Source organism: Cryptomeria japonica, chromosome 6, assembly GCF_030272615.1.
Source record: "Cryptomeria japonica chromosome 6, Sugi_1.0, whole genome shotgun sequence".
In the NCBI taxonomy this organism is placed as follows: domain Eukaryota; kingdom Viridiplantae; phylum Streptophyta; class Pinopsida; order Cupressales; family Cupressaceae; genus Cryptomeria; species Cryptomeria japonica.
The window spans coordinates 610,512,426-610,529,749 of record NC_081410.1 but is presented as its reverse complement, the minus strand read 5'-3'; the positions used below and the strand labels follow the sequence as shown (position 1 = coordinate 610,529,749).

Below are 17,324 nucleotides of genomic sequence, written 5' to 3'. Positions count from 1 at the left end.
TCCATAAGAGGACAATCTATAACATAAAAACATTTTCCACAAGCTTGTCTATCACAAATTTGTGGATCCATTTATTAAGACAAATCATGTTCAAGAAATAAATAAATCTTTCAAAGTATCAAATGGTAATTATGACTATATATACATACCATAATGCATAGTCAAACATCATGATGTCAATACAAAATATCAATGATAAATTATATTAGTGAAAATAGAATTTTTTTTATCAATAAGTAAGATATAAGTATCAAAAGAAAGTCACATACACGATACATAGACATGAGCCATTACAAATTTTCATAATATTAATTTCATGATTCTTTATAACACCTAATTTATAAACATACATCAAACATGGTAACAAATTTAGTTAGTAATATTTACATAACCTCTAATATAATGTTTTAATACAAATGATTTGGTAATCTTGGTGCGGGGATTGCATTCAATTCTATAGCCTTCTTCAATACTATTCCAAAAGTGTCACTCATGTCTATTTTCTCATGATTCTTCCCTATTGGAAGGGTCCAATTGAATGAATGGATTAAGGAAGCAATAGTAAAATGAACCATTTGATGAGCCAAAGGAAGTCCTAAGCATATTCTTCTTCCAGCTCCAAATGGTATCAGCTCAAAATCTTGTCCCTTATACTTCATCTTACTATACTCGCCATTTAAAAACCTCTCTGGCATAAATTTTAAAGGGTCCTTCCAAATTTTAGGATCTCTTCCCATTGCCCACACATTCACAATCACCATGGTGTGCTTGGGTATCTTATACCCCGCCACCTCACATGAGTTCTCTGCTCTATGAGGCAATGCTAAAGGAAGTGCTGGGTGTAGTCGAAACACTTCTTTCACTATAGCCTGGATATAAGGTAGATGATCTATGTCAGATTCTTCCACTTTTCGATTGAGACCTATTATATCTTCTAATTCCTTTTGTGCTTGTTTCATTACATGAGGATTGGCAATGAGTTCCACCATAGCCCATTCTATTGTTGTTGTAGTAGTATCACTACCAGCAGACAAGAGTTCCTACATGATCATAAGGAAATGACTCATCAATAATAAATTTTTAAAAAATAAAATAAAACGAGTCAAAATAGGCGTTGAACAAGACTCACCAAGAGTAAAGCCCTGATATTCACCAGAGTGAAATCATGGGCAGTCAAATCGAGCAGAATGTCGAGAAAGTCCTTTTCCTTGGGAAGACCGACACCTTGCCTCCTCGCCTCCAACCGATCTTGTATGAATACATCTAAGCAGTCATGTACTCGCTTATGATAGACTGTCAGACCACGGCTCACGCCCTGAGGGTCCAGAAACTTCAGAAACGGATAAAAGTCAACCAGGTTGGGTTTCCCGCCCAACTTCACCATTTCACTAAAAGTGTTCCTCAATTCTGCAGAGTCTGGATTGTTAGGATCGAACAAGTTCTTACTGAATATGGCGTTGCTCATGAGATTGAGACCCTCGTAGAACACCAGCTGTGCAATATTCATACTCTTCCCCCTCTTCTCGAAGACCATTCGAATTGTCTGAGAGATTTGATCTCTTCTGAGATGTTGCAGGGCTTGGAGTCTGGTGGGAGTGAAGAGCTCTGTGGTTGCAATTCGCCTCAACTTCCGCCAGTAATCTCCATACTGAGCAAAAGCAATTGAAAATTCATGGTGAGAAAGAACCTTTGCTGCTTCTATCAAAATCCGTCCTGCAAAATTCTGGTCGTGGGTTTTGAGGATCTCCTTTGCCATTTCAGAGGAGGAAACAACCACAGCAGTTTTCATGCCGAGAGAAAGAGTCATGAGTGGCCCATATTTCTGAGAAAGAGCCCACAAAGATTCATTCGGTTTCTTCCCGAGCTGGAGAAGGTTTCCCACGATGGGCCAGGCAGGAGGTCCAGGAGGAAGATTCTCTCTTCTTTTCTTCTCTCTTCTGCGGATTAGATCTAATAAGAAATACGCCAGCATACTGCTTAGTAGCGCAGAAAGCCAAATCAACCATTGCTCTTCCATTGAATGAACTTCAGATCTGCTTGGAGAGCAATGATTTCGTTTCCTTATATGGATTTCAGATGTCCTAGAATCTGTCAGAAGACGTCATTTTCCTAAAATGATTTCGTTGATACCAAGCACAGCGTTCATGGAATCTGACAAAAATGTCCTCGTCCCTGACAAGAAACGTTGAATCCATTTGTATATATAAACATATTCGGTAACGGCCATTGTCATTTGTATATATTATAATGTATATAAAACTAGTGATAGCTAATCATTTGCATTGTGATTAACAATATAATTCGATACACTCCAGAAAACTGTCTTTTAGCAGACATTATTGCTTTAGGCTGTTATTATTTGCCACTACTCAATAATTTTTTAAAAAAATTTAAAATTGAGAGGCATTGATAAATTGTTACGTGTTATTTCGAATTTTTTTAGTACTTAGAATATGCAAACTATAAGTTGATAATAATATTTAGTATTTTTTCATATAAGTATTTATATAGAAATTGATAAATTGATGGTGATATTTAGTATTTTTTTAGTTGTCATGTTATAAACATGATATCAATATTTTATAAGTTTTTTTAATTGCAATATCATTTAGAAATGGCATTAATATTTAGTATTTATTTAATTATAAAATGATGATAACATTTAACAATTTTTTTTATTGTAATACAACATAAAAAAATTATAATGTTGATATTATGTATTTTCGTTAAAATTTCTTGTGGTTTGTAGTTGTTATGATTATCTAAAGTTGTCTCGTTGATGAGGCTTTAGAACTCTAGTCTAGGCTACAAAAATTTGCAATAGGTATTGATTTTTGTTAAACAATCTTGTTTTTTTCATAGGCATTTCATTTCAATTTTTTAAATTGTTTTTTGTATCTATTGTGGTTGCATGAAACATTTGTATCCATTCCAAATATGTTTGGTAATTTTTAAACCTAGTTTTTGATATGTTGGATATCCAATCTATTAGCACTAGTGAAGTAGCAATACAAGACAAAAAATACATTGTCGTCTTTCAAACATAACATAGCCTTCATCCTCTTAGACACAACTTCTATCTCATTATATACTCCCTCAAAAGGAGGAAGAGTAATGGAAGGTATCTCATCACGTATAGTTGATAAAGCTCTTTCGAACATCTCAAACCATTTGACCTTGGGAAGTCTTAGGGAAAGAAATGAAGGATGAAGAGAGGTGATTCCATTTCATCTCTCTTTTCTCTCTCCCTTTTTCTTGTAATAGTCATTGCAATGGCAAGATATACTAGCAATTGGCCTATAATCTTGATTTTGATAGGTATATATGTCTCAATACTACTTTGAAAGCACTATAAGCCAACTCCCACTCTTCACTAACTATTCTCTGTTGGTCTTTTCAAGTAGGAATAAAACATTCACAAGGCAAGTGGTGATGTCTCTCCCATAATTCATCCATTATATGTGAATAGTTTTCATGGTTCCTACTTAGCTATTACAAATTATTAAGAGTGCCCACATAGGTAATTTAAGATAGAAATAAAATATTGTTAACAATGCAAATATTTGAAATAATGTCATAAATATTTTAGGTAACATGATAAATAATTTTATGTCTAAAAGTGATAATGGTTGACCCAAGGAGGAGAATTGAGCCTATTTCTTTTCAGGTGTTGAATCAAAATGTTGAGCCCTAGAAAGTATTTGAGAAGAGTGGGTTTACCATTCTTTTTTAGCCTTGAGTGGTTACAATGATAACCTCAATTCTGAGTTTGTTAATTCAGGACAAAAGGTGAGGTCTTGGTGGGTAGGGTTAAATTTATAGTTGCAAATTAGTTTATAATGATGACGATGAACCTTAACTACAAAGGAGCTAAGTCGGAAAATAACAAGCAAATGATATAACAAGGTTTTATAAATTATTTTCTTCAAGAGGGTGAAAAAGTGAAGAAGTATCAAAATGGTTATAGATGGGAAGATTGGTTTGTGTTGTTATTGATGCCAAGTGTGCATATCATGAGGTACTTCACTATGGAATGTTGGAAATATGTGCTTCGAATTCACTTGACATTGTGTTATTTTCTGATTGGGCTGATTGGAGTAACCAATCCCGATGGAACATCTATCGGTATAACCTTTGCCGATGTATCCTCTTTCATTGGGTGCTTGGAGAAGTAGTTTTGATGTCATCCCAATGACCCGACGAAGTCGTCTTCGGTCATCGGGTAGCATCGGCTATCGGGATAGTTGTTCGGTCATTATACCGATGACCCGATGAAGTCGCCTAAATGACGACCAAGATGTCATTGTCTATCGGAGGAGCCTATTGATTGCTATGCCGATTACCTGATGGATCTGCTTTGGTCGACTTTGGTGTTATCGAAGATCAGGGTAACTAGTTTGGTTGTCTTGCCGATGACCCAATGGAGTCACCTTCGGTGATCGGGGATCATCAGGAGCTCGGGTCTATCTGTTGGAGTGTTATTCCGATGAGCTAATGAAGCCGACTTGTTTTGGAGCCACTTTATTGGAGTCATCTACTAGTTCATCGGGAGATCAGAGTAACGTATTTGTGGTCTATTTGATGACCGATGGAGTAGAGACTAACCATGGATGCTCACTTCGAACCAAAGTCCAAAGATGAGCTCATGGTCACATTAGAAGTTCTTGCCGGTGTATATGAATACACACTGACCCAACTTTCAGATGCATGTGGGATAAATGGTTTTCCATGAATTCAAACCGACATGGACAGTTTGACTTCTCAACTGTCTCGCACAAGTGTAACGGTCGACCTGTTTGGTAACATGAATATTTTAGGTAACATGATAAATTAGTTTTGATGTCGCACAGGTGTAATGATCGACTTATCCCGATGGAAGATCTATTGGTATAACCTTTGCCAATGTATCCTCTTTCATTGGGTGCTTGGAGAAGTAGTTTTGATGTCATCTTGATGACCTGACGAAGTCATCTTCGGTCATCAGGTAGCATTGGCTATTGGGGTAGCTTTTTGGTCGTTATACCGATGACCTGATGAAGTCGCCTTCAGAGATCGAGATGTCATCAGCTATTAGAGGAGCCTGTTGATTGCTATGCCGATTACCCAATGGATCCGCTTTGGTCAACTTTGGTGTTCTCAGAGATCAGGGTAACTAGTTTGGTTGTCTTATTGATGACCCGATGGAGTCACCTTCGGCGATCAAGGATCATCGAGAGCTCGGGTCTATCTGTTGGAGTGTTATTCCGATGAGACGATGGAGCTGAATTATTTTGGAGCCGCTTTAGTGGAGGCATCTACTGGTTCATCAGGAGATTAGAGCAACATATTTGTGGTCTGTTTGACGACCGATGGAGTAGAGACCGACCGCGGATGCTCTCTTCAAACCGAAGTCCAAAAGATGAGCTCATGGTCACATTAGAAGTTCCTGCCGGTGTATATGAATACGCATTGACCTGACTTTCCTATGCATGTGGGATAAATGGTTTTCCATGAATTCAAACTAATAGGGATAGTTCGACTTCTCAACCATCTCGCGCAAGTGTAACGGTCGACTTGTTTGGTATTAGAAGCAAAATGCAAACAAATGTAAGGTTGATGAACAATAATAGCTGTTGAGCGTTCTGTGACTGTAATTGACCCAAGTTTTTCTTTATTTGGAATGATTGTTCAACAGAGTGAAGGAAGTCTGCAAACTGGACTTTATTGTATTTGACATATTGTTAATAAAGTTAATTTCTGTTGGTGGTGGGTTTTTCTCCCGAAAGGGTTTTCCCACATTAACTCTGTGTGTTTTGTCTCTGTGTTGTTTAATTATTTATGCTCATGCTTGTGTCGTATCCTATAAAAGTTCAAAATTTGTAAACACTATCTTGTTTTCCCCTGCAAATTGATATTAGGGGAGCGTATTTCTACACTTGCTTTCCTTACAAGTGGTATCAGAGCCTAGCCAAGTTGTGTTATCCTTGTTGGGTAGGGTTGGTTTTTTGTGTCAGTTCTATTTCAGTGGGAGATCTTGCAAAGTGTCTACTTGTTTTCTTTATAGGTTGAGATGACAAGCACTTCTCGACGCATAGACATGGAGAAGTTCAATGGGTCGAGTTATGAGTTATGAAAACTCAAGATGGAGGATTTACTAGTTGATCAAGATCTCTTGATTCCTATGTTTAGGCAAAAACCTACAGGCATGAGGCAAGAGGATTGGGACTTAGCTAACCGAAAGGCAAGGGGACTAATCAGATTGTGTCTTGTTGATTATGTTCTATTGAACGTTCATGAGGAGAAGACTATGAGTGACTTGTGGAAGAAGTTGGGTGACATTTATCAGGGCAAGTCCCTAGTGAATAAACTTTTATTAAGGAAGAAGTTGTACTCTCTGAAGATGGATGCAGGAACATCTTTGGCAGGCCATTTGAATGCATTCAACATGGTTCTTGCATAGTTAACTTCTATTGGTGTGTCCATCTAGGAAGAAGAACGTTGCATGCTATTGTTGTGTTCATTGCCTGACTCTTGGGAACACTTAGTGATGGCTATCGGTAGTACTACGACCCAGTTCAAGATGGATATTGTGGTTAATACTCTTTTGTTAGAAGAAATAATAAAGAAGTCTTCTGAGGTGACAAAAGATGCACTCTCTGTTCGAGGTAGACCGAAGGACAAAGACAAGAAGAAAGGAAATAAGTTCAAGTCCAAGTCTCAAGAGAGAACAAAATCTCTAGGAAAGAAGTCCAAGGTGAAGTGCTGGAACTATGGACAAAAAGGGCATATCTGAAAAGGATTGCAAGGAGGAGGAGAAGAAGAAGAAGTATTCTAACACTAAATATTCTCAGAGTGATGCAGATGGATTTGTAGCAGCCCTAGGAGTCCCTACCTCAAATGACTCCTGGTTAGTAGATTATGGCGCATCTTTTCACATGACCTCCCACAAGGAGTGGTTCTCGAAGTATGAACCATATTCTAGTGGAAAGGTATACTTGGCTAGTGATTCTACGTTGGAGATTGTAGGGAGAGGAAAAATTAAAATTCAATTTCTAGATGGTAGAGTGAAGGGGATAAATGGAGTTCTTCATATACTAGGTTTGGCAAGAAACCTTCTCTCTATAAGTAAACTTAATGATGCTGGTGTACAAGTTACTTTTGTATCTGGTGGTTGCAAGATGACTAGGGGTTCCATTGTTTTGGCAAAGGGTGATTGCATTGGTACATTGTATAAGTTAAATGCTGAACCTATATGTTATAATATAATCTCTGAAAAGTTTGTTAGGACAACTATAATGATGCACAATGCTAATTCATTGGAAGCTAAACTTCCTGCTGAGAAAACAATGGTCTAGTATAATAGGTTAGTCCACATAGGTGAAAAAGGTTTAAAGCCTTGAAGAATAAGAATCTGGTTGAAGGTCTGGATGGTTGTAGTTTTGAGTTTGATTTTTGTTAACATTGCATATATGGAAAACATAACTGTGTTCAGTTTGATTCCAGTTCTCATAAATCTTCTAGTATTTTGGATTATGTTCACTCTGATGTGTTTGGTCTAGTGGATGTACCTTCTATGTCTAAGTCGAGATACTATGTGTCATTTGTAGATGATTATTCTAGAAGGGCTTATGTATACTTTCTTAAAAGTAAATCAGAAGTATTCAGTTGGTTTAAGGAGTTTAAGAACCTTGTTGAAAATCAAACTGGGAGAAGGATTAAATGTTTAAGAAAAGATAATGGTGGTGAATACTATAGTACAAATTTGACAAGTATTGCATTGATCATGGGATTAAGAGACATAAGACAATACCTTACACTCCACAACAAAATGGAGTTGCTGAAAGGTTGAATCGTTCTCTAATGGAGAAAGCAAGAAGCATGTTGAGTGGAGCTGGGCTGGAACAAAAGTTCTGGGCTGATGCAGTTGCTACAACATATTACCTGCTGAATCCTTCTCCTACTTTAGCATTGGTTGACAAAACACCTATGGAAGCATGGTTTGCTAAGAAACCTTCTTTAAGGCACCTCCGTGTTTTTGGTGCAGAGGCATATGCTCATGTGTCTGATATTAATAGATCTAAATTGGATAACAAAGATGTGAAATGTATCTTCATTTGCTATGGAGTTGGTGTGAAAGGATACAAACTTTGGAATCCAGTGACTGGTAAGGTTATGTACAACAGAAGTGTGATTTTTCATGAGCTGAAAACTATGTCACTAGATCACAACTTAGGAAAGAAAGGAGAAGTTGAGGTTGAAATTCCTCCAGCTAAGGAAGAATCTCCAGAGATACCTGAAGATGAGGAGAGTTCAAGTAGTTCTGAAGAAGAACGTGAGATGAGCCTCATGTTGAACCTCAAGAAGCCTCAACACTAGAGTTGAGAAGATCTACTCGAGAGAGGCGGCAACCTGATAGGTATACACCTAATAAGTACAATCACTCTATGTTGAATGTTAATTGTGCTTATTGTTTACTTGCAGATACTGATGAACCTAGGATTGTCAAAGAAGCTATTAAGATGCCTGATTCAGATTCTGAGTTGGAAGCCATGAATGATGAAATGTCATCATTGGATAAAAATGGAACTTGGGATTTGGTGCCATTGCCTAAAGGTAGAAAGCCTGTAGGCTGCAAATGGGTATTCAAAAAGAAGTATGGTCCAAATGGCAGCATTGACAAATACAAAGCAAGATTGGTTGCAAAGGGGTATTCTCAAAAGGAAGGTATTGACTATGGAGAGATCTTCTCTCCTGTGGCTAAGCTGACATCTATCAGATTTATCTTGTCACTTGCAACAACATATGATTGCGAGATTGAGAAGATGGATGTAAAGACAACATTTCTTTATGGTGATCTTGAAGAAGAAATTTCTATGTCTCAGCCTAAGTGCTTTGTGGAAAAAGGTAAAGAACATTTGGTATGCAGACTCAAGAAGTCTTTGTATGGTTTGAAACAGTCTCCCAGAATGTGGAATCAAAAGTATGATACGTTTGTTTTGTGCTTGGAATTTATGAGGTCAAAAGCATCATGATCATTGTGTTTACTAAAAAATTGAAGGTGATAAGATTCTTATCATAGCTTTTTATGTAGATGACATGTTGTTCATAGGAAATACAAAAGGTATGATCTCAGTTTTAAAATATCAGCTATCTATGAAATTTGAAATGAAGGATTTAGGAGCAGCTAATTACATTATGGGAATGGAGATCAAAAGGGATAGATCTAAGAGGAAACTTTGGCTTAGCCAGAGAAAATATATAACCAATGTTCTTGACAAGTTTCATATGTCTGACTATAAATCACAGGTTGTTCCCATCTTACAGGGAACTAAATTGTCTGTACTTGATAGTTTGAAATCTCCAAAAGAGATTGTTGACATGAAGAACATCCCTTATGCAAGTTCTATTGGCAGCTTGATGTATGCTATGGTTTGTACAAGGCCAGACATTGCCCAAACAGTGGGAGTACTGAGTAGATTTATGTCAAACCTAGGAAGACCACATTGGGATGCTGTAAAGAGAGTTTTTAGATATCTGAAGGGAACTTTAGACTTTCCCTAGTGTTATCATGGTAATTTATTTGATTCAAAGAGGACTCTAAGCATTTGTGGATATGTGGATTCTGATTGGGCAGGAGACATTGATAGCGCCAGTGGATATATCTTTCTCTTGAATGGTGGCTCAATCAGTTGGATGAGCAAGCAGCAACTTGTAGTTTCTTTGCCCACTACAGACGCAGAATACATGGCAGCCGCACATGCTTGTAAAGAAGTTGTCTGGCTTAGGTGTTTGAGCTCAAATATTGGTTTTGATGTAGGGCAAGTTGAAATTTGGAGTGACAGTCAAAGTGCTATATGTCTAGCAAAGAATCCTACTTTCCATGCTAGGTCAAAGCATATTGATGTTAAGCATAACTTTGTTCGTGACATGGTGGAAGATGGAAAAGTTACTTTTAACAAGGTAGACACTCTAGAAAATGTTGCAGATGCCTTGATGAAACTGGTGAGCACTCACAAGTTCAGGTGGTGTTCTAATTCTATGGGTCTTGACACTCGTGATTCTCAATAACATCTGAAATAGTAATCAGTCCAATGAATTCCTCATCAAGTGGGAGTTTGTTGGAAATATGTGCCTCAAATTCACTTGACATTGTGCTATTTTCTGATCAGGTTGATTGGAGTAACCTATCCCGATGGAACATCTATCGGTATAACCTTTTCCGATGTATCCTCTTTCTTGGGTGCTCAAAGAAGTAGTTTTGATGTCATCCCGATGACCCAACGAAGTCGTCTTTGGTCATCGGGTAGCATCAGCTATTGGGATAGTTGTTCGATCCTTATACTGATGACCCGATGAAGTCACCTTCAGCGATCAAGATGTCATCGGCTATCGGAGGAGCCTGTTGATTGCTATGTCAATTACCTGATGTATCCACTTTGGTCGACTTCGATGTTATCGAAGTTCGGGGTAACTAGTTTGGTTGTCTTGCTGATGACCCAATGGAGTCGCCTTCGGCGATCGGTGATCATCGAGAGCTCGGGTCTATGTGTTGGAGTGTTATTCTGATGAGCCAATGGATTTGACCTATTTTGAAGCCACTTTAGTGGAGTCATCTATTGGTTCATCGGGAGATTGGAGCAATGTATTTGTGGTCTGCCAAATGGCCGATGGAGTAGAGAGTGACTGCGGATGCTCGCTTCAAACTGAAGTCCAAAAGATAACCTCATGGTCACATTAGAAGTTCCCGTCGATGTATATGAATACATATTGACCTAAATTTTGGATGCATGTGGGATAAATGGTTTTCCATGAATTCAAACCGACAGGGATAGTTCGACTTCTCAACCATCTCGTGCAGGTGTAATGGTCGACCTATTTGGTATTAGAAGCAAAATGCAAACAAATGTAAGGTTGACAAAGTGTAATAGCTGTTGAGCATTCTGTGACTATAATTGACCTGAGTTTTTCTTTATCTAGAATGGTTGTTTGATAGAGTGAAGGAAGTCTGCAAACTGGACTTTATTGTATTTGACATATTGTTAATAAAGTTAATTTCTATTGGTGGTGGGTTTTTCTCCCGAAAGGGCTTTCCCACGTTAACTCTGTATGTTCTATCTTTGTGTTGTTTAATTATTTATGCTCATTCTTGTGTTGTATCCTGTAAAATTTGAAAATTTGTAAACACTATCTTGTTTTCCTCTGCAAATTGACATTAGGGAAGCGTACTTCTGCACTTGCTTTCCTTACATGGAAGGCAGGTTCAAAATTGTCCATATTATTTAGACATATTATTTGATCTATTCCTTGGAAAATTGTATTAAAGATGGTGCTTACCCTCCACTACATCAAGAGCTAACCATGACCTTTTATGAGTTTATTTTTTCATTAACATCCATCGTAAATCCCAAAGGATTATAGTAGTAAGGAAACTCTTGCCAAGGTGTTGAAGTTAAGAAGCACTAAATGTTAGAGTCACTTAATATTTCCCTTCCTTGAAGAAAAAATAACCCTAGCCTAGAAGGTAAAGTGAAAAAGAAAGGGGATTTTTCAGAAATGCAAATTAGTGGGGATGTGAGTTTGTCTCCCTCTTCTAGCTTGAAAATAAAATCTCTACTTAATTTGTAGGAGGAATTTGTTTATAATAAAATTAACAATAATAAAATACCTAAATGACCAAAATATGGGTAGGAAGGATACAATTGATATATTCGATGAGGAGGAACAGAGCCACAAAGACATTGAATTTGGAAAGAATGATAAAGAAAAGTAGGGAAAGAGGGTTGACTAGGTTAGCTAAGGTTAGTGTCAACAAAAAATTAGTTAAAAAAAATATAAATGATAAATAATTAACAAAGGATATTCAAGGGAGGCAAAACGTTATTGAAGAGGGTCACCAATATCACATGTATGAAGAGGAAGATTCTATGAAGATGAATATTTTCCTTAAGAATAATAGGGAAGAGAAGGAGTTGGATGTTTGAGAAGAATGCTAGGAAGATGAGAATGAAGAGAAGGAAGTTGGAGAGGAAGATGATTAAGAGGAGAGGACGAAGAATATGAACAGCATGTTACAAAGGAAAAAGATTACTTGACTTATGTTATTCAAGTTGAAATGATTGCAAATGCTTCAAAAAAAAGAGTAATTTTGAGTATCGACATCATATTCTAAACAATGCCAAAGAAGAGGTTGTTAGGGAGGTGGAATTTAGGAAGCCCATGTAGTTTCTCTCAATGTTGACATTGCAAGAAAAAATAATGAAACAACAAAGAGAACTCTAGAGATGTCTCCTTGGGATGAGGGTATAGATTCTTTGATCAAAAAGTGGAATAATATCTATTAATTTGTTTAGTTGTTTGTTTTATTTTTTGACAAATTGTTAAGTTCCTTCATGTAGGTTTGGCTCTAACTTAGTGACCAATTTTATTGTTTCTATCCTTTTGAATTGTTTTGTTTTGTTATTTATAATAAGGTAATGGTCATTTTTGTCATTTCTATCCTTTTGAACTACTATGTTTTATTACTTGTAATCAATTTTGAAACCCTTTTCTTATTTACCTAATAAAATAACAATCATGTAATTGACATTAGATTTTAATTATTCATTTAAACTTTTTATTTTTATTGAAATTGTTATAGGAGAAACTATATTTCATAGATCCTAAAAACATACAAAATACTTTCTTAAACAATTATAATTAATTATGAAAATTTTGACGTAATGAAACGTGTAATCAATGAAAAAACACATATACTACTAATACTTAAATTTCTTTTAAATATTAAAAAGATAAGAAAGAAAAAAATACTTTAAAGGAACCATTGAAAATTTGTGGTATTTAATTTAAGAAATAGTTTCTCTCAGCCTAACAATAGATTGTAAGTAGAGAAATGAAATTGTACCTAAAAAATTTTATTCATAATGGCAACTACCACTTTAAAATCATCACTAAATGGGAGGACAATCAACATTCCCCTTTTTCATAAAAGATGGTTGTACCATATAAAATTAATTGAAACCACCTAATTATTGGCCTATTGGGTATCAAAAATTTCACAAGTCAGATTTATGACGAAAGGGAGATGCAACAAAACTATCAAAAAAGTTGCATTTGGTGATTTGACAAAACGAGAATTGATTTACATTTTATAGTCACATAAATCTGTCCACTTAATTAAATGAATATTTACTATTTTTTTGATTATATAACCATCAATAATCCATTAATTAAATTAATATTTAATTAATTCATCCTCAAACCCTTCTCCTATTAATTAAATAAATTATTTAATTTATTTAAATTAATTCATTTAGCCACACTCAAAATCAATTAAATGAATAAAACATATTTATTTAATTCACCCCCCTTTCCTCTTTTAAATAAATAATTAAAACATTTATTTAAATCCCTAAACTACCCCCCACTTGCATTATCCTACAAATGCAAGTTGCAACCACAATTGAAATAAATTAATTTTATTTTAAATAAAATCCTATTTTCCCTCACCCACCAAACCCACTTGCAATCCTAAATCCCCTTCGAGACTCTTCTAACCACTTTCTAAATTATTCTAATCATTCCTAATTAGCCTAATCCCATTTCCTAGATATTGTCACATTCCTAAGCAACTTCAAGTCACTTCTCAAAGCCTCCAAAGTCTTTGCAAAGCATTTAATTCTTTATGTATTCAACAAGTTAACCTCTAAAGTATTCCAAACCACTAATGGCTCTTACATAACCATTAATGGCTCTTATATAACCATTAATGGTTAATTCCACTTGCCCACATGGTTAGAGACTTTCCCTCTAACTCAACCTTCATTTGACTCATGGGTCTCTTCAATCATTTATTGCTTTGACCATGGTTATCCCCACTAACTCTTGCCCAAGAGTTTATCCATTGGATAAAGCCATTATTTATTGGATAATGGCTTTATTCATTCAACTCAACACTAACCTTACCTCCCAAGTTAACCTTCAAGTCATGTCAAGCTTTTAATGCTTCTTCCCTATCCTCTCAAGCCATCTCATGTTGATATTTGTCATCTTGGGATTGGCTTAAAATCCCTCACATGGATCATAAACCCATCAATCCTAACCCTTGTTGAGATTACTCAATCTCAACCATCCATTTCTCTATTTTTCCTATAAATAGAGCCCATTCTTTTATAATCCAGATCCATAAATCTTGTATGCATCTAAGTTATAGAGAATTTGAGAGAGCATTTTAGAGTAAAATCATAATCCACATTATCTTTTGGTTAAAATTGATAATAGCTTAATTAACTCATTTTCTCTCATTCCTAGCTAGCTTGCATTTGCATATTTTCATAATCATCTTCAATCTTGAATCCCATTAAGACTTCCATAGTAGTGCAAAGCTGAGAGCTACACTCATGTGGAACTTGGAGAGGAGAGGAAAAAGGGAGGAGCAACTTTGAGCATCTTGGTTAGCATTTGGAGGAGTGTAGTTTATCTCTTTTATATTTGCATGCTTTCCATTTCATGTTTAATATCTCTCTTGATATGCTTTCTTAGGATAGTCTTTTGTTGCTAACACTAATGTTTGAACTTATTTCTTGTGTTTTCATCACTTTTCTAATCCTTTTTGCAGATCATCATTTGGTGATGAAATGAGAGATCAATTGATCATGGCAAACCTAGACTACAACAGACATTCATTACAATGACCTAGTCTCAACGGGGATGCTACGATTCACCAGAAACAACCTACATCGCAAACACTATCAATTGATCAACCAATCAAACACAATCACACATACAATTACATCAATTGTCTAAGTCTCAACGAGTATTTTGCTTCAGATACTTTGACTTCATCGGGCATTTACATCAATTGTCTAAGTCACAACAGGTCACTTTGATTCACTTACTCAGACTTTATCCTATCCAAGTGAACAACTGCCATCAACTACCATGCTTTGACTTGACCAAGGCAATTCAACTGATTGCCCCAAATTGTCGAAACCATTTTGATCAATTGTTTAGTATCATTCAAAGCACATACTACCTTTGCACTGTATATCTCTTGCATGACCTAAGGGTACTCACTAGCTTGTTGTTTTTCTGTATTCAGTCCATCTTCTCCCATTGTTTCACCATTATTTCTAAAATCTTCTATTCTACCTCCCCTCAACTTCTTTCTCTTTTTCGAGAGATCACCCGATTTTTTGAAATTTTTCAGCCCATCTCTCGAGGGGGCATACAACCCATTCAATTAACATTTATGGGGCATATTTCTTCACACACCTATTTTTTTTTCTTTGAAACGATGTGATAAACTGCACCGTCTCAAAGAGGGGCAAATGTAGTCACATAAATTTGTCCACTTAATTAAATAAATATTTACTATTTATTTAATTATTTAACCATCAATAATTAGTTAATTAAATTAAGATTTAATAAATTCATTCTCAAACCCTTCTCCTATTAATTAAATAAATTATGATGAATACTAAGAGGGAGGGGTGAATTAGTATACCAAAAACTACTGAGCTCAAACACTTAAACAATTTAGTAGTAAACCAGCATAACAGTTTTACTAACAAACCAGTTAACACAAATGCAAACCAAACATCAAATAAGGCATTCACTCACAGAACCACAATCACCATAACATGAGATTTTGACGTGGAAACCCAAATGGGAAAAACCATGGTGAGATGAAACTCACATGTAATTATCTACAGAATAGTAACCAGACCGGTTAAGGTTAGGCCAGTTAAGATCATACAATGTTCTTCACCAGAACAGATCCTGTTAGGAATCTCAATCTCTATTAGGAGATAAGTCTGATTAAAGACTACCTTGTGAGAGGATTTTAGATCCACAGTTGTGAACCACCTTGTTAGAGGATTTACAAAGGCTTTGCCAAGCCTACCTGATTAAAGGTTTCAGACTTGTCGAAGATGTGAGTAATCAACAAGTGAATGATCTAGCAAATAACATAGTCTGCTTGGTTAGATCCATGATAGCTCATTGCTAATGCATTTCAGCATTACTTCAGTCTTCAGTAAATCCACACTCTATTATAGCACACAGACTCAATCTTCTCTTCTAAGATTGCACATACAAAAACTCATCAACCACCAAAAACCCTAACAACTATCAACACCTAAAACCCTAGACATGATATCCTTATAAATGAATCAGATTTCATGTCGGTCCAATAGGATTACATTGAAAGTTCCTAGGTTCATTGCATCTAGACACATTTGGTAACACGACACAAAATCACCATCAAAGTGTCAGTGGATGGTAACTCATCACAAAAATACCGGTTGGTAACTCATCACATAGTGTTACTGATTCATACAACTTTACCGATTACCAGTTGGTAACTCATCACAGAGTAATACCGGTTCAAACATTAAACTGATTACTGGTTGTCAAAAATGAAGACTAGGAAAATGATAACTACCGCTTTAGTTTCTTCGCTCTGCTTGAGATCCTCGAACTACTTGAGGTCTTCATACCTCTTGAGATCGGTAAACACTTTCTACAAAACACCGATAGCCTAAAGACTATAATACATAATATCGGTTTGGAACAAATACCAGTTGAGAATAACTCATACATACAAAAAGTGATCTCAAAGTAAGTGTGTGTCCGTCAATGACAATCACAACATAATCATAAAAAATGCCAACAATCTCCCCCTTTGGCATTGATGGCAACACTTAGGAAAATTTTGACATCTAAGTGTTTTACAACAAAAATATGCCATAATCAAAATTACCCCCCCTAAGCATATACACTATCCCTTTTGCAGAAAATACAATGTATACTACTCCCTTACAGAGATAAACATGAAAGTATACATAGCATGCATCAAAATTTTAAATACATAATACTACTCCCCCTTTGCCAACAATGACAAAGTACAACTAAATAACCCTTGTTTCCATTAGCATTAAAATAAGAAGTGTTTATGACAATAAAGAGTGAAACTTATCAAAAACTGATTTAAAGTCTTCCATAAATGTCTTCATGTATACAGACCATGACTCAAGCAATGAGGTAGCAACCTCACTCTCCGTTTGCATCTGGGATACCTGTTCCTCCATGGCATCCAAGGTACTCATCTCTTGGGTGACTGTTAAGGCATCCAAATTGAGATAGCATTTTTGAAGTATTTGTAGTCTTGGTAGTAGAACCAGTTGAAGTTCCTGAAAATCTTTGGTCCAGTTGCTGATCTCTAACTCTATTCTTGCAGCCTGAAGTAGAAACCGGTGAACGGTTTGCCCATATGCGGTGAAGGAATCATAGGGCATCTTGAAGGTGCTTATGTATGTCTACAAATCAGTTTGCAGTTTGTCTTTTTG

General features: G+C 36.0%; 1 protein-coding gene across 1 annotated transcript; it reads right to left on the bottom strand.

Moving 5' to 3' along the window:
* Positions 1-407: 407 nt before the first annotated feature.
* LOC131037719 (cytochrome P450 76T24-like) lies at positions 408-2,017 on the bottom strand. Its single transcript, XM_057969901.2, has 2 exons — positions 1,130-2,017; positions 408-1,040 (listed from the first exon to the last, which is right to left on the bottom strand). Exons 1-2 carry the CDS (start codon positions 2,015-2,017, stop codon positions 408-410), a joined length of 1,521 nt encoding a protein of 506 aa, XP_057825884.2.
* Positions 2,018-17,324: the final 15,307 nt, after the last annotated feature.

What these genes read in the sequence shown, in the direction of transcription:
- LOC131037719 (XM_057969901.2), bottom strand. Translation starts at nt 2,017, where the DNA reads ATGGAAGAGCAATGGTTGATTTGGCTTTCTGCGCTACTAAGCAGTATG. An exon ending in ATATCAGGGCTTTACTCTTG is followed by an intron (nt 1,041 to 1,129) that starts GTGAGTCTTGTT and finishes ATGATCATGTAG; the next exon opens with GAACTCTTGTCTGCTGGTAG.